The sequence below is a fragment of the Myxine glutinosa genome, chromosome 3 (assembly GCF_964187855.1).
Source record: "Myxine glutinosa chromosome 3, kmMyxGlut1.1, whole genome shotgun sequence".
Classification (NCBI taxonomy): domain Eukaryota; kingdom Metazoa; phylum Chordata; class Myxini; order Myxiniformes; family Myxinidae; genus Myxine; species Myxine glutinosa.
The window spans coordinates 36,126,783-36,145,366 of NC_136263.1; the positions used below are offsets into that span (position 1 = coordinate 36,126,783).

An 18,584-nucleotide genomic window follows, 5' to 3' on the forward strand; every position below is an offset into this window, starting at 1 on the left:
GGTTGTGCATGTGCAAATGCAAGTTTTGTTTGATTCCATCAAGTTTTGAAGAAAAAAAATGCAAGGGGTGTGGGAATTGGAATTATCCGAGATATATGACCACAACGTATGATGGATGCACATAAGTAGTACGCATGTTTTCACTTCATATATGTAACCTGGGTTAATTTTCTTTTTGAGAGCGCCCGAGGCAGCGGTCTATTGCCTATACACCGCTAAAGTAAAGGGAAGCGTCAGAAGGTGTTGCACACTTGGAACAAGATCACCCATAGGGTGGGTACTCCACTTTTTTAAAGGTAATGCAAGATAAATTGCAAAAGCAAAGAGAAACGATGTCATGTGATTTTCCCAAAAAAAACAATTTGTTTTGTATCGTTTTATGAAAAAAGATTTGTACTATTAACCAAGAATGCAACTCGGTGAATATCTGGATCACTCGTGTGAAAGAAACCTTGTCCACCATCAACCGAAGTGCTTGTGATATCGCATGTGTTTTGCATCCAATTACGAAGCTGACTGCTATCATCACAGAAATCAAAGGGAAATTCGATGAAGTATTCGAGGCTTCACACACCGAGGCTCATGGAAGAGCAATGTTAAATTGACAGTGGGGGTAGTGAGGCAGCAATTGGGCATGATTGGCAAAGGAATAAGCAAACAGGAAGGCTTTGGAAGCCAGCTTTGCTATGTGGTTGGCCCGGGAGAAGTCATGGCTCATGGTGAGGCATACCAGCTCAAGAGACTGATCCTTTTCCAGAGGTTGACCATGGAAATTGACAGGTGGGTTATTTTGACAATCCTGCCAGAGCGACAGGGGGAGACCGTGAGATTTTCCAGGATTGAAGGATGGATTTTCCAGGATTTTCCAGGATTTTCCAGGATTCCATTTATCAAACTAGCATCTAATGAATTCCAGATCAGTAGGGAGTGGTGCAGGTTCGGTTTGCCTCGCCATAGAATACAGTGTTACTGTACAACACTGTGGAATTTGTCTTCAAAAAGGAAGATATATATATATATATATATATATATATATATATATATTTATGGACAAGACTGGTCCCAACGCTCTACTCTGGGGAACTCCAGCCTCCACTCAGAACGAGGAAGACAGGGCTCCATTGAGTGCAACCTGTTGACTGCGTAGTGGAGGAACGATGATGTTCAATGATGCATTTTTTCCCCCGACAATGATAACATTAACCATACCTCACCTAACACAACCCTTTTACTCGCAGGTCACTATGTTTGCTACCCTCCTCTTGCTCTCTCTCTCTCTCCCCCCTCTTTTTTTCCTGTTCGTTCATCTCCTTGCTTGTTGTGTCCAACTGTTGCTCCACTCCCAGTTCATTGTCTTTTTGCCATCTGTGACGTCACTTTTCCATGAGTCCTGATCTTGTATGAAAAAGTATAATATGTAGTTGCTCTCTGTTTTTAAACTTTGCCTTGTGTTTTCTTTATCAATCATAGGAGATGCTTTCATAGAGTATAGACGAGAATATCTTCAATTTGAGAGGATTATGCTACAGGAGGACATTCTGCCATCTTGCATTCATTTTTGGTTGATGTTTCTTGTTCCAATTCTCTCCCTCTTTGTCCCTTTTATGTGTACTCCTGAACTCCATTTGATCTCCATCAGGGTGTTCTGATAAAGCAGATGGAAGAGCATCTACTCCAGGGAGAGTTGGGCACAAGCGATCTCATGTGTTTCTATACCACAGTAGGTCGCTGGCCTCATTACCTTCTTGCTTTTTACTTTGGCTTTCCTTTTCTCTTTCTTTTGCTCTCTTCTTTGTTTGGTATTGATGTAAACATTTGAAAATCTACCTCAAAATGCATGCACCGTTAGGTAGTAACTTGTGGTTCTGTGCTGTGGAGATTTGTTCTCCTTCATCTCCCCCTCCTGCCCCTGACCATCCCCCCCCCCTCCCCCCTTCACTGTCTTTCTTTCTTTTCTTTCTTTTGTTTATTTCCTTAATCTCACTATTTTCCTTCCTCGCCATCTCTTTTATTTTTCTTCTCTTTGTTCGTTATCTCACTATTTCTCATTCTTTCAGCAATGTTTTTGGGTGTTTGTTTGTTTCGCTGACTTTCCTTGATGCCTCCCCTCTTTCTCTAGACAGGATGGATGATGTGGAACTGGCTGATTGCTGCCATTTCTGTCGGTGCATCTGTTCTTTTGTACGATGGGTCTCCCCTTGTGCCATCACCAAGCTCACTTCTTGACCTGGTCGATCAGCTGGGGTGAACTTTGCATTTTAATCGCATCCCCAAAATCCTCAGTGTTGCTCTAATTGGGGTCTTTTTAAAACCTTTTTGTTAATTTTGTTCTCTCCCTTTCCACAGAGTGACAGTGCTCGGTGTGAGTCCAAAGTTACTGTCTCTTCTTGAGGAGGATGGGCATAGGCCAAGTGAGTAATAAATGAGGTACACATATGGATGAAGCTTTTGGCTGAGGGGCGTGTGTGGGTGAAGCTTTTGGCTGAGGGGTGTGTGTGGGTGAAGCTTTTGGCTGAGGGGTGTGTGGGTGAAGCTTTTGGCTGAGGGGCGTGTGTGGGTGAAGCTTTTGGCTGAGGGGTGTGTGGGTGAAGCTTTTGGCTGAGGGGTGTGTGGGTGAAGCTTTTGGCTGAGGGGTGTGTGTGGGTGAAGCTTTTGGCTGAGGGGTGTGTGGGTGAAGCTTTTGGCTGAGGGGCGTGTGTGGGTGAAGCTTTTGGCTGAGAGGTGTGTGGGTGAAGCTTTTGGCTGAGGGGCGTGTGTGGGTGAAGCTTTTGGCTGAGGGGTGTGTGTGGGTGAAGCTTTTGCCTGAGGGGTGTGTGTGGGTGAAGCTTTTGGCTGAGGGGTGTGTGTGGGTGAAGCTTTTGGCTGAGGGGCGTGTGTGGGTGAAGCTTTTGGCTGAGGGGTGTGTGTGGGTGAAGCTTTTGGCTGAGGGGTGTGTGTGGGTGAAGCTTTTGGCTGAGGGGTGTGTGTGGGTGAAGCTTTTGGCTGAGGGGCGTGTGTGGGTGAAGCTTTTGGCTGAGGGGTGTGTGTGGGTGAAGCTTTTGGCTGAGGGGTGTGTGTGGGTGAAGCTTTTGGCTGAGGGGTGTGTGTGGGTGAAGCTTTTGGCTGAGGGGTGTGTGTGGGTGAAGCTTTTGGCTGAGGGGCGTGTGTGGGTGAAGCTTTTGGCTGAGGCACGCGAGTGAGGCACTATAGACGAAGTGGTGTGGCTCATCTTTTTATGCATGTGAGTGAGCAGTGCAGACACACAAACTTCAGAGCCTCCACACCATTCTATCGACTGGCTCGGTGCTACCTGCTCGGTCATTCAACTACGTGTACAACGAGGTGAAATCGGATGTGCAGTTGGTGTCCATTTCAGGTAAAGTAAACACAGATCTTTACAAATCAACTCGAGTATACGTACCTTCAGATGGAAATGTCAAAACTTTACATTGATCGCACCGCTCTCCCATGCTTTGACTAATTATGGGCACCCATTGCAAGCTGGGAAATTAGCCAATGACATTGCTTTTCTTCCTCCGAGTTCAAGAAAATATTGGACAATATACATAAATCCAGAATATCCTGGCCGTGTTTTTATTACTTGCAAAATCGAAGATTTTTCAAGTATATTGGTCGGTTGCGTTTGTTATTCTGTCTGTTTGTCACTCGCCTACAGGTCACAATTCTAAACTGTTCGTCATGAAACTTCACCAAGTTGTAGAGGACGTCACAATTGAGAAGCCGATTGATTTTGAGGTAAAAGGTCATCTGGAGGTCAAATTTCGAAAATCGCCATTTTTCATCCGATTGACTTGAAAATTGAACAGCATTTGTATATAGGGGTTGCCATATTATGGCTTGATGCCATAATAATGAGTCACTAAATTGGAAAACCAACTATTTTTGAGGTCAAAAGGTTAAAGCCCAATTCAAGGTCAAACTTCCAAAAGCATCGATTTTCATCTGACAAATCATCAATTTTCATCCCATTGACTTGAAAATTTGACAGCATTTGCATAGTGCCTCACTGAATAAGGAAAGCAACTATTTTTGAGGTCAAAAGGTCAGAGGTCAACTCGAAGTCAAACTTCTAAAATCATCAATTTTCATCTGAAAAATCATCACTTTTCATCCTATTGACCCGAGCTTTGATCAAGATCGTCAATTTTAATCTTGATGAAATGGACAATTTGCTGGATCAATGGAAACCTTTTTTAGTCCTTGAGCCAGACCAAAAGTAATGCTCCGGCGGGGGGAGTAATTCTCATTATGATTTTCCATTAGACCAATGTCTCAAGTGTCAGAAAAGGTGTGATGGACATCTGAGAACGGTAGCTTAGTGCCCGGATGGACGCCATCTTTGAAACCACCCAGCTCGAAAATGCCCATTTGGTGGGGTACATTGTTGCACGTGTATCTGGACTTCTATACTAGCTATCGATGTGCGGTTGACGACTAAATATACGTCCGATGTGTACCGTCTAAATAAAAAATAATATGAAGCATTTTGTTTTAGATTAATTATTATAAAAATCAATTATCGAAAAAAAATCATATATTTTTCAATATTTTATTATTAGACTTGTACTTTTTTTAGTGAAACAACACTGGTATGATTTTCCAAATTATGCATTGTGCTACACCGTTTATCTGTCTATAAAAATAACTCAAAAACTAAAACATATCATCCACCACGAGTTTACAACAAATAAATGTAAAGAGGCATAAAATGACTTAGGCCGCCGCTGGCATTATCTATTCTGACGATAACGCAAGTTAGGAATGTCGTACGGAGAGGATTTTAACACCATACGATATCTAATAAGCAGGCGGAAATTGTTACATAGGAAATCTGCACTTTGGTGGCCATCTTGGATTTCAAAATGGCCGCCAATTATATTAATTATTCATTACTAGAGTTTGGAAAGACGTATGGAGCTGATTTTAACACCATACAATGTATATTCCTAATAAGCAAGCGGAGGTATCATTGAACATGTCATGTTTTAGTCAAATAACACCGGTATGATCTTCCAAATTATACATTTTGCTAAACCGTTTATCTGTCTATAAAGATTTTCAGGCAATTTGGCCTGCATTATAATAGAGAACAACATATGCTATACAATATACAGTGCACACAAAGTTAATCATCAGAGTCGCCATCAGAGTCATTGGCATCCTGAGCCACGATAGCATCATCCTGCACCATGTTGGAGCATCCCTGCAGCTTACACACAACAGTGCACTTCAACCCATTCAGTATGCAGGAGCAATCTGACGGTCGACACGTCCTTCTGCATGTGCATGAGATGAGATTCAAGACGACATCTGGAGCTGGTAGACCCGCCATCCATCGGATTGTGAGCGAACCGCCATCATCGAGTTCCCAACCATGTCCTGCTGATGGTGTTGGGACGTCTGGTAGGTTTTCAAGGCTGCGTCGCCAGATAGCCGCCTGATAGTTGGCCCTAAGCGTATGCTGCATCAAGGAGTCTTCACAAGGCGGCAATTGTCCAGATTCGATCTGGCCCTTCTTTGCACAGAACATGTGATAACGGAGCGAATTAACACCGACGATCTTCGTGTTGTTGGCGTACAGCTGACACGTGAAGGCCTGAATGCTATTGAAGACGTCTGTTGGTACATTCCACGAAGATCCCAGATCTGTGAATGCTTGAAGATACAGCTCATTCGCTTGCACAAGCTTCAAAGCCTTTATCTTTCCTTGGCTAGCCAGAGCACTCACAGTGTCACACCCGCTCCATGCATGAAGCCCTGGCAATGCACTGCAAACTCCAGACCCCAATACCGCAGCCAACTTTCCAACGTCGATCATTCTGACTCAAACCTTTGTTCCTCGTCTGATGAAGAGCTGACTATCGATGGTTCTGCTGAGATGAAGACTGATGATCAGAACGTCGGTGTCATCTGCCACTAAGATGATCGTCTTGTAGTGGGTAGCGGCGTGCTTTGCGTGGAGAAACATACGCGTGTCTGCTTCCTCGTGGCTACATTCGAGTGCTTGCACCAACTTCCACCTATCGCGGGTCAGTACCAGACATTTTTCACCACAGGTGACATACAGTGTTCTGTTGCCTAGCTTTTCGCGATTTGTTTCATGTTTCCACGACTCCGCCAGAAACACAACCAGTTTCTCCTTTGTCTGGCTGCAAGCAAGGAGACGCCGCCAGTTCATGATTTTGTGTGCGGGTCTGATCTCGCTGAAACTGATGCCTTCATTTGAACCGCGGTTCACACGCTCAGCTGCTTTGATGGATTCTTCTGTGTATGTGTCAAAGACAACATCGATGCGCTCACTGCCTTGACCAGCGTGAAGCGCTGCAGCAAGGATGCGGTCAGATAGTTCTTCAAACGTGTCGTTCTCGCCATGCATCTTTTGTATGAGAGCCATCGCATCAATTATTGTTGCACTTCGCTTGTCAACGTTCTCGGCTGGTTCCACAAGACCTTCCATGTGTTTCGCAAGTGCAGCTTTGTTCGTTTTTTTCATTGCCCCATCAACGTTTGCCAAAGACCATGGTAACGGCCCTAGTGGGTGACAAAGGACAAGTTGCATGTCGAGGTTCCTTGTCTTGGCGATGAGTATCATGGTGGCAAACAGTTGTCTGTCAGCTCTCAGGACGATCTCCTTGTTTGTGCCCTTCACAACTTTCTGCTTGATCTTACCAAAGGTCTTCAAGTTTAGCTTGTTCAATGTGTCATGAAAGCCTGTTCCCTCTTCAAGACGTTTCTGGAAGCTTTGATACGCCGCTTCCCCCTTTTGCAGGGTGTTGAGTAGGTCAATGGAAACGTCCTCCCTCGCAGCCGCTCCGGTAGATATACTGAGAAGACATGACGGATCATCGGCGAATGGATTGGTCCAGTCATTTTCCAGTAGATCACAGATAGCTGTGACGCCAGACTCATCACGTTTGATGCGAGAAGTAGACAAGTCAGGGTGCTTGGCGTGAGATGTGTCGCTGCCATTCACAAGGATAGTTTCTCGTAGTTGCCTCAGTGCAGTAGCCCGATTTTCTGCAGTTAGATAGTATCGTGACACAGCCCCTTGTCGAAGACTAAAACCTCGTGTTCCTCCAGCTGTTTGCGTATCTTTGTTTACTGTTTCTTCTGTTGTCTGATCAACAGCGATTCTGGCAAATGGATTCCCTGGTCTAAGCTGTACGGAGAAGTAGCCTTGATTGAAATGCCTGTACAACTCGGGGCATGTTTCGTGGAGTTGCGTCATCTGTGCATAGTACACTGGTAGATATCTAGCATAGTTCACCTTGTTCATTGCGAAACACCAAGGGATCACTCTTCTGACACAAGCCAAGTGAAGCATCCAGTCGCCTTCTCTATCCGCACGAATCAACCCCAGCAGGGTCTCTACCATATCAATATACATCATCCAGAAGCGAGCCAGGTCTCCATGTTTGGTTCGCAGAAAATGTAGGTATTTCGCGAACATGTCAAAGCTCTGTACACATGAATCATCATCGAGAGCAGCAGCGAGAGTCTCGTGGCAAACATCCTCCTTGATGCTGCGAATTTTGAGGTCAGTGCTTCGAATCTGGGGTTCCTTGTCAGGATGATTGCTTTCTATCCACACCTGGAAGCCCTTCCAAATGATGCGCATTAGTGCCTCGTACATCAACTTGTGGAGTCGCACAGCACGGTTGTATTGCTTGCCTTCCAGAACCCTGTTGATGGAACCTTCAGCGATTACTCCTGACTCAACAGCTACATCCCGAAGGCCTGCATCTCCAAACATTTTCCCAATGCTCGACATGAAGTTACAGATGGTATGGAAGTTCCCCATCATGAGCACGATTCTTCCATATCGATCGACATCTTTCCATGCTATTTCGGTCGCCTTAGCAAATAGTGCCTGGTCTAGCACCACCGGTATACGCTCAAGCTGAAGTGATGACATGATGTTCAGAGCTTCTCTGAGGATTTCTTGCACTGTTGCCATATCTGTGGCAGGCGCGTTTATAGTCGGCAGGTAGCCAACTACATCTTCCGTCACCTGAACACGATCTCTAGTCATGATGTTGAAACCAGTCCACGAACTGATTGTCTGGTCGCATGGTTCCAGCATGCGAGTCATAATCCATACGTGATTTCGGCGCTGCGCAAGGGATGTTGCGCCTGCAAGAGTGTCAGAAAGATCTGCAGGCTTGATTGCAGGTGGGCCCTCTCGTTTCCCACCGCTGTATATTGGAACTAAATCGCTGGATGACGGGATAGATCGCTTCTTATCTGCTTTGGATACTGCCGATGGAGGTTGGGGCGGCAAACACGACTGCGACTTCGGTTGGACGATGATACCGTTGACGCGATGCGATGTTCCGCCACCACTCAGCGATTCCTCTAGCCTGTCGATGTTATCGAATGCTAATACAGTCGGGACCGAAGGGTGCACATGTGACGGAAGTGGTACTGTATCTTTCTCCACACTTGCTAATTTGTCTATGCATAGCGCTGTCTCGATTTCTTCCAGAACTGTGTACGAACATCCATGCCCGAGTCGATTCAATATTCTGATGACCTCTGTATTACCGGTGAGCGTTTTCATGACCCACGGAAGTAGGACATGCTTCGATGTTCTGATGGTACCCCGGTGTACAGCATTGATGATATCTTGAGCCATCGACCATACCAGTGTGTCGGCACGCGCAGAGCTACCCCCACTCCCGCAAATCAAAGTATGCAGAAATACACGAAGAGAATCTGGTATCTTCACATAATCTGAAGTGAGTTCTGCTGGCTGAGGCGGCCAACGTTCATTGTAATGAGCATCTTTGATCTGGTGTCGCAGTGAAGTAGCTGCACGCACAATGTTACTTTCACCGTCCGTTCGTTCAAATGCTTTCACTTCTGCTTTCAGGTTTACGCACTCTGCAGCAATCTCTCGCTTTGTCAGATTATCGGGCATCAAGTATACACGGTGTTTCACATTGAAGAAGATGAGCGATTCTCCAAACTCTCTTTGTAATGTGCGCTGCAGATTCTTCTTGATGGAGTCACGAACATCAACTGAAAATGTATCTGAAGACAGGATATCTGTTGCAACATCAACTATTGGAACAATCCTCGGGTTCAAGAACAAGTCAGTGCGAATGAAATTGAATATACATCGTATCATTTCTTTTTTCTCGATATTATCTTCAATGTCAGTTTCTACTTGAGGTTTTTGGGGCCGTGTGTAGTTTCTATAGCAGGAGAAGTGGTAGTGAGCCTCAGCTGCAACCATATCTCGTGTAGTCAATGCCAAAACTCTCTCATCATTGCGAGCTGTCGCAGCATCTCTTATTGTCTTATCTGCTCGAAGTTCAACAGCCAAGACAACTGTTTCACGGGTACGACTGCCTTTTATGAATTTTGAAGCACGCTGGCAAAAAATGCATTTATCATCGTAGACCGTTGAAGTTGATCCTGTCTCTTCCCGTGATGATCGCCGTCGCACCGCATCGCCAGTATCAACTGAAGAACTTCTAGCTGCATTGGTCAAAGTAGCTAGGTGGTTTTTGTGAGTGAAGTCTGATCTACAAGCCCTATGGTATAATATTGGAATATTAGGAAGTTCAACTGCGCCTTCTTGGACTAGCTTTAGAATTGGATAAAAGTTTCTAACTGCGGCTGCGTCACACAATGTCTTCCAAGAACTGTTGCCCGCTGCCTTGCTTAGTTCAGAGAGTGGCGACTTCTTGCTGCACAGGATGCACGTTCCGGACTCAGGTTCAATCTTCGCCCGTTTCGCCTCGACACCGGCCATCTCAGCTGAAAGAACAAAAAGACTGACGTTAGATTACTCCGATATCCGAAAAGCTCGCCAGCTTACATAGACATACTCATCCAAGTCAGTGAACATGTTAGATGGCGCCACAATACAACTCTATAATAGAGTTGTATGTGGCGCCATCTAACATGTTCACTTTTAGTTCTTAAGCCACCCACCCCCCCCCCCCCCCTCAGAAATTAATCAGGTCACCGCAACAAATCTCAGACTGAGATATAGAATATAGAATATAGATATAGAATAGACTGACGTCACTTTCGGCACTGGGTTCTGTGGGTTGATTATCGGCGGGAAATTCCAACTGACATAGTTTCGGTTTGTGGAAAGTGCATGCCTTTTCATATATTTTTTGTGTAAACTCGTGGTGGATGATATGCTTTAGTTTTTGAGTTATTTTTATAGACAGATAAACGGTGTAGCACAATGCATAATTTGGAAAATCATACCAGTGTTGTTTCACTAAAAAAGTACAAGTCTAATAATAAAATATTGAAAAATATATGATTTTTTTTCGATAATTGATTTTTATAATAATTAATCTAAAACAAAATGCTTCATATTATTTTTTATTTAGACGGTACACATCGGACGTATATTTAGTCGTCAACCGCACATCGATAGCTAGTATAGAAGTCCAGATACACGTGCAACAATGTACCCCACCAAATGGGCATTTTCGAGCTGGGTGGTTTCAAAGATGGCGTCCATCCGGGCACTAAGCTACCGTTCTCAGATGTCCATCACACCTTTTCTGACACTTGAGACATTGGTCTAATGGAAAATCATAATGAGAATTACTCCCCCCGCCGGAGCATTCACTTCAAAATATGGCCGGTTGGCTCAAGGACTATTTGGGGGTGGGCAGATTTTGCGAGTAACGTGCTCTGCATAACGTCTTCTTGTTTGTCTGTTTGCCACTTGCCTGTAGCTCACAATTCTAAACCCATTGTCATGAAACTTCACTAAGTTCTAGAGGTCGTCACAATTGAGAAGCCTATTGATTTTGAGGTCAAAGGTCATCTGGAGGTCAAATATCTTAAATCTCCATTTTTCATCCGATTGACTTTGAAAATTGAACCCCCGGTACGGGATTAATTTGGCATTTTGGTACGAGAATGCAACCACGTACTGACGATCTATGTATAGGTATAGTCGATGACGTGTAGTAATGTCATCCGTACACAAAACTTCTTCACGGGTTGCGGCACTGGACGTCATCCGTACTCAAAGGGTTAATTAAAATGACAATTTGATGTATCTATGTCAACCTTTTTAGGGGTGGAGGGGTGGATTTTTCAAGTATCGTGTTCTGCATGACGTCTTCTTGTTTATTCATTTTTACCTTTATCTAAGTCCATAATGGAGCTTGTATATGAATGACATGCAGGACAAAAACATTGGCAGACGACATCGCAGTAGTACTCTTAATATATGTCTTGTGACCATACAGTAGTAAACAATAGGCAAATATGTAGTGTGTGTGTGTGTGTGTGTGTGTGTGTGTGTGTGTGTGTGTGTGTGTGTGTGTGTGTGTGTGTGTGTGTGTGTGTGTGTGTGTGTGTGTGTGTGTGTGTGTGTGTGTGTGTGTGTGTGTGGCAGGAGTGGGTCATGAGTGGGTGTGGTTTTGCATGTTTGCATGAGTGGTGCATGTTGGTAAAGGTAGGTGGTTGGTTGTGTGTGTTATTTAAAAAAAAAATTTGTTACTATTATTATTTCTTATTTTGTGTATGTGAGTGAGTGGGTGAGGGTGTGTGTTTTTGCATGAATGAATTTTTGCATGAGGGTGTGTGTTTTTGTATGTTGAGTGGTGTATGTTGTAAGGGTAGGTGGTTGGTTGGTGTGTGTGTATGTGTGTGTATGAATGATCTGGTGTGTTTTGTTGGGGAGTGGTGAACGGTATAAAGGTGGGTGTTTGAGTGTTCCACCATGTTTGTTTGGTGCTGTTGTGAAGAAGCAGCTCTTCGTTTGCAAAAGAAGTCCACAATAGCCTGAAATGACGCAGCTTTATTAAAAACCAACTTATACAGATCCGGAAGAAGCCAAGACATCTACAGCAAGAGCCAGTCTCATGCCACGTCAAGCCTTCCTGAAAACACATTGATTCCCAGTCCATTTATATAGGGACACGTTTTATCAGGAAATCTCCGAGGGAACAAACAAAACTGGGAGAGGTTCCTCCCCGGTGGGCCAAGCCCCCACCGTCATCCGCTCTGTTATTCGGGGGAGTCAGCCCTTCCTTATCATTCGGACCAAATGTTTCTCTGGGCTCCGAGAAAACAGAAATGTAACTCACAAAGAGAAGAGTGTATGCTTAGCCAAACAAACCCATATATTTTATGGGTTTGTTTACATGAGTAATTCAAAGCATGTTTATACAGAGTCATGCGTCGCTGTGATTAATACAAAATATATATGGTTAACGATAGGTTTATGTCTGCACTCTAAACATTCTACTCGCGTTACACAAAATCACGCGCATGTGGGCGTGGTTTCACGACCGGCCTTATCTAGCCTCGAAAAAAGCACACGTATACAATTGTCCAGCATGACCTCAGCGAGCCTTTCCTCATCCAAAACTAAAATGAAGCAAAAACCCTTTATTAACTTTATGAAAATAGCATTTTTAAACAACATTTAAATCATAACACATTAGCAACCAACGTCTATAACTGAACTTTAGGCAATAACAAATCTACAACTTGACATTCCTTCCTCTTGTCTCGTCGAGACAAAGTATCTTAAGAGACAACGTGCCACATCGGGCTTCATTGAAAAATAATTGTGTAATGCGGGTATTGAAAAAATAATTGTGTAATGCGGGTATCTCCCAAGGGCATATCGTGCGCCCAAAGCGCCTCGCCCGTGCATTTGGCGAACGTGTCGTGTGGTGCGTGCTCGGAGCCTGAGGGCTCAGAACATGAAAGTCCATTAACGTTTCGGATCCACAACGAAGGTGTCTGGTCCAGATGAGGTTCTGCTCCGCCAGAGGGCCACCACCTCCCCTGCGGAACTTGCTCCCCCCACCCTTTGCAGACCCAGTCCTTGCAGATCTTCGAAGTTAATCAACGATCATGCCCATGAGGTCCCTCACGTGCTGCTGTTCTGGGGAATACATAATATTGTCAGTATCTTGTGTCTCAATTTCCTGGTCAGGGTACAGAGCGTAAAAATCCGATTCACTTGAAGCATTTGAACTTAATACATATGAAGCAAAGAGAGGAACTTCCTTTATGTCAAAGTCTCCCTTGGGCGCCTGGTCGGCTTGCGGGTCTAGGATATCCACGTCGGGTCCCTCGACCGCCAGACCCAGTGTCGCAATCAGATCCATAGTTGGGTCGGAAGGGGGCGTGCAGCTGTCAGCTTGTAATACATAAGCAGCGTTAGCCAGTACACGCGAGGGGTTTATAGCACAAGTATCACAGTCATCACATACACCGTTACAGGCAGCAGCCAGTTCCCACATGGGATCCGCACAAGTATCACAGTCATTACAAAATTCAATGCAATTTTCTGGAGCGCCGGTCGCAACTGCCTTGTTGAAGGACCCGTTCAGGTCGACGGCCTCTGTGGTCAGAGCCATAGTCGTTGTCGGCGGCTTTTTCACTTTCCATCCTGTAAAATACTTTCTCATACAGAGGAGGACTAGAGATTTCATTAGTGCCCCCCAAATTACTACCCCGATTATCACAGCCAGTGCGGTCAATAACCACTTCACTATGGTGCCCGTCCATCCCTGGAACCAGTCAGTGAGCCAGCTAAATGTATAAGAATTTTCGCGCGCGATCCGATCGATCGTCAGGGCGTGGCTAGTTTCCCTTAGTCTCACTATTGCGGCTGACACTCCTTCAGATGGATCGGGTATGTAAGTGCAACATTTTCCCTCTATAATTCCGCATACCCCTCCTTTCTCTGCCAGGAGCATGTCCAAAGCCACCCGATTCTGCATCACCATTGTACGCATGTGAATTACCGTGTCCAATAGTATGTCATGAGCCGTAGCGGTGTCGTTTGCCACCTTTTCTAGGGTCAAAGCCAATTTGTCTATTCGGAAACTATCCATGACTGTGCCCGCTCCTGGGAAGAAGAAACCAAACACCTTTTCCCATAGACTCCCGTGTAGTTTAGTGGTTCCATCTTCGTTCATGACTGACCTCTTATAACGCCTGTCCAAGGACTTTGGGTCTAGCTCATCCAGTATCTCAACGTCAGGAAGAACTGAACCCAGATAACATGTGCCCCCCCAATTATTTGGTAAATAGGGGTAAGCCTTGTCACCGCATATAAACATTGTCCCATGGGGTGGGACCAGGTGGGTGGATAAGCACTGGAGTCCCTTTACCACCCCATTAATCCTACTAACCCCCCTAGAGAATGTTATAGCCGTTATGTTGTGGTTGTGTTTATCTTGCAGTACTATTCGTAATGTAATCCCCGAGCTCCCTTGTCCCAGCTTCCCGGGGAGAGTGTAGGCGCATTCTGATTCTCCCATACGCAAGTGGCCGGAACCCTGGAGGCAGACCCTCCCTTTCTGTGGTTTGACCCAGACGGGGGCAGGCCTCTCGGCCACATGGGCAATCATTGACGGGCGATAATTAAATTGTCGATTGCAACTCTTGCCGTTGTCAACCCCTTCTCTTTCCAGCGTGGTGACTAAACATGGGGAATCGATAGGTTGTGAGCAGAGGTCATTGAGGGACAGAGGTAGCACTATCATGTGTATTCCTGTGGTGCCTGCTTGGGGAAAGTGCATGCACGACCAGCAGTGTGTCCTATTTTGAATTGTTGCCACCTCCCTGGCCACTTTCCAATATGTGTTTTCCCCCCTCTTTGGGGCCTTATCCTGGGGTTGCGGCGTGAGTATGTATTCGTTGCATCGTATGTAGTTCTTTTCGCCACCGGCCGCGCCAGGGGTCCAGACGCTGCACCGGACCTGCATGGTCATGTCTTTCCCTAGGCGTGTGCGTGTTTGTAGCTTAAAATCAGGGGTTCCCCATTGGTATCCTGGTTGGGCCAAGGTCTTAATGCTAGCTTGCCCGTCTTCCCGGAACTCTCGTTGCTTTTGTAGTACCATGCCAAAGCGTCCAGGCCCTGCCGACAGTGCTAGCCAATTTATGTTCACCCAATTTGTGTGCAGGGCTTTCTGTTCGAAACATGGTAGTGATACTCTTTGTCCCCATGTTACGGTGAGGTGTCGGGTTTCGTTTTCGCATCTATTGGAATCGGAGTTTCCCCTAGCTGCTGTCGCTATCAATAGTATTGTACCTATGATTAGGCCCATCCTTACTGTGGTTGCTGTGGTGTAGTGTCTGGTGCTTGTATGGCCAACTTACAGTGCGTGGCGTGGATCCACGAAGTCTTGCCCTCGCAAAAGACTGCCGTTGGTGTAGTCAGCAACACCTGGACTGGTCCCTTCCACCTTGGTTCCAAGGCGTTCTTGCAGGTGAAGTGCTCCACGAACACCTGGTCTTTTTCCTCTGGTGGAACACCTGGTCCACAAGTCTCCTGGGAGCGCCTGGTCTACAGGTCTCCAATTCATAGATTCAATTCATTCAATTCATAGTTTCATAGAACACCTTTTCTCCAATTTCCTAATCCACTTTTTTTTTCAAGTGGATCCAATTTTATCCAATATTCAATTTTTAAATTCAATCCCATTTAATCCAGTCCAATTCAAATTAAATTCAATCCTTCTCTCAGCATCCCATTACCTGTTTCCAACATCAATAAAAATAAAATTATAAAATTAATAAAAAATCAATCATCTCAACTCTCAAATCGAATCAAAAAATAAAAATAAACGAAAATTACTTCAGCGAGAGTTTCAACTAGAATTAACACAAACAAACCACCGTTAACCTCCATTAACACAAACAAACCACCATTAACCTCCATTAACACAAACAAACCACCATTAACCTCCATTAACCTCCCCCTATTATTTATTTATTTTCACGAATAAACAAATAATAGAAATAACCTGGTCTACTTCCAATTTCAATTCTGGTCAGTTCTGGTGTCTGGTCACACACAATGTTTTCCTCACCCACTGTGATTCGCTCAAAATAGATTCTCACTGTTATGTCTGAAATTCGTCTCATGAAAACCCATTCAAGAGTCCGGTGTAACAGATAGCCAAACACATAGACACGCCGAAGACCCCAGGGTACCCATCAAACTAGCTTGTCCCCAGATCCACAACACAGCGAAACATGTAACTTTACTAAAATAATCACTTACTCATAACTAATACTCATAATAACTCATAATTACTTATGTAATTACTCATACCAATACTTACTTAAAATAATGTAATATCCCAATCTTCACCCCCTATGCAAATCGAAGCACCCCGGACAATCCACAACCAATATCAACCACTGTAGCCGCCTTCCCGATTCCAGGCAGCCACACGCAGCCACATACATCTCCATCCACGTCACACAAGACAACAGCCAACGAGTGTGTCCACCACACAGAAACCTTTGGCAATGCAACAACCGAACTCCCAGACAACCAACAACAAAACCCAATCCATCTCCATGGCTCATCAAGCAGTTCCAACTTAATCCAGCTTCACATACCGATTTCCCCAAAAACTCGTGAAACTTCACCCCCATTCTGGAAAAACCCTGGACTAAACCCTGACACCCTAAATAACTTCAGACCCATCTCCAATCTACCCTTTCTGTCAAAAGTTTTGGAACGTGCTGTGGCCACTCAACTCAAACATCACCACTCTGCCAATAACCTGTATGAAACATCCCAATCCGGATTCTGCTCCAGCCACAGTACTGAAACTGCTCTCCTCAAAATCACCAGCGACCTTTTCTCTCCTCTGATGCCGGCAACCTCAACATTTTCATCCTCCTCACCTCAACGCCTCCTTTGACATCATCGATCACACCATCCTCCTCACCCTGTTTAGACCAGCTTGTGCCTATTAAACCCAAATTAGTTCACCCCCAAGCCTACAAGGACCACCTACAGCACTGCAAAGATGTCCTCTACTCCACCTACTACCCTCAAATTATCCACTCTGGCTCCGGAATCCCAAAAGCACTCTTCTCTACAATAAACAAACTAAATAAACAAACTTTACAACGTGAACAAACTCCTCAGCGCCCTGGATACCACCACCTGTCATTCAGAGTAGACAACAGCATCTCCTTTCTGGCTTTCAGCATCTCCTTTCTCCTTTCTGGCATCCAAATAAATTCTGGCTTCAAATCAACTTCCTCGAACTTAACTATGATAAATCTAAATTAATCTTCGTTTGCCCACAACCACTCACCAAATTCACCCATAACTTTGCCCCCAACATCGATGGTCATTTGAACACAAATTGAACAAAATTAATCGAACAAAACACTTCCATTAACTCGACATTCTTTTCACAGCACAAAGTTCACTTGAACATCTTTTTCCTGGATACTCCCTCTTTATTTTTATACCATACCATGCTTCTCCACTTGCAACCCAAATATTTTCCATGAAATAAATATAATGAATTTTATGAATCTTCTCATTATTCGAAAGTTTACAAAATGTCCCAAATCTGTATATTATTTTCTACTGTGGTTATATTAAACCATTATTTTACAAAATCCAACTTTCAATAAACTGGAAAATGCTTTGCCATGGAATAGTCCACCACTCATATAAATAATCATAAGAGTTCTGCGAAACATCTCCATCTTTAAAACTTAGCCAACCAAATTTAAACCACATGTTTTCCCCCCAAAAAACAAGTCACATTCTTTGTATATTGCCAACATTGTTCATCGTTTAAGTATCATCCAGAACTAAATTTTTATAAACCATCAACTTGTAGATGCATTTATTTATATCCCATTAACCCAAGAACTCTCAATTGCTTGGTTATATTTTAGTAATGTCATATATCCATATTTCTTTCCAAAATGTTCCTGATATACACATTAATCCCATCTGTCTTTGTTTCCAGATGAACTCAAATCAGGAAATCAACACAAATCCTTATTACCTCCAATCAATCACACTGCACATCATTCCCCGTCCTTGATGGATAATTTTACATCCAGATGGGCACAGCATCCCATTTTTGGCGACCCAGCCCTGAAACAAGCCCCTGGACTCCTTGCAGGCTGGACCAAAACCCCTGGACGAGGTTGCATCCCAGTACTGACTCTGCTACCTTTTTGCAAACCACTTCAACTCCATGAATTTTACATGTTTCGTGAACGGAACAAAGCACTCTGTAATCGTCAGATTGAAACTGCCCCAAACCCGTCCATATAAACTCCATTGTTGTCCTGTCCATCTCTCTGTGTTACATTTACCTTTTGTGACTCACAGTACCTGCCTCCATGGAACAATGACGCCTGAGCACTCAATTAGCCCTCCCAGTACCAAAGACTTACAATCAGACCGACAGACAGACAAATAACAGAGGCATGTCGCCAGCCCCAGCACAGGACATCACCTTTCCGGGCAGGCACAATATAATCCACAGCATCGAAATGCCAATTTCTATCCGGAGCCTCGCAAAGCCAAAATCCATGCATGCATGCTCCATCATGCAACCCGATCTGTACTCGGTGCGCCCGGCGCCCCCTATAATCAGTGAGTTATAATAACCACAATATCTCTGGCACCCAACTCGTGATACCACAATTTAATCCACGTTACTTGCATCTCTTCATCCTCCCAAATGTCCTCCATTTAACGTGACTCAAATCCATCTCAAATCCCCACAGCTCGATCGAACACGTCACTGTACTCGGCCCGGTTAAATTAAATTCCAAGCGTACTGTACCTGACG

At 44.5% G+C, this 18,584-nt stretch overlaps 1 protein-coding gene across 1 annotated transcript in view; it reads left to right on the top strand.

Moving 5' to 3' along the window:
• The window catches only part of AACS (acetoacetyl-CoA synthetase), a 71,020-nt gene that overhangs the window by 31,562 nt on the left and 20,874 nt on the right, over positions 1–18,584 (top strand). Inside the window, exons 9-12 of the mRNA XM_078773880.1 lie at positions 1,640–1,720; positions 2,120–2,244; positions 2,347–2,411; positions 3,233–3,355. Of these exons, the coding sequence (XP_078630006.1) occupies positions 1,640–1,720; positions 2,120–2,244; positions 2,347–2,411; positions 3,233–3,355 (394 nt within the window). The remainder of the gene's footprint in view (positions 1–1,639; positions 1,721–2,119; positions 2,245–2,346; positions 2,412–3,232; positions 3,356–18,584) is intronic.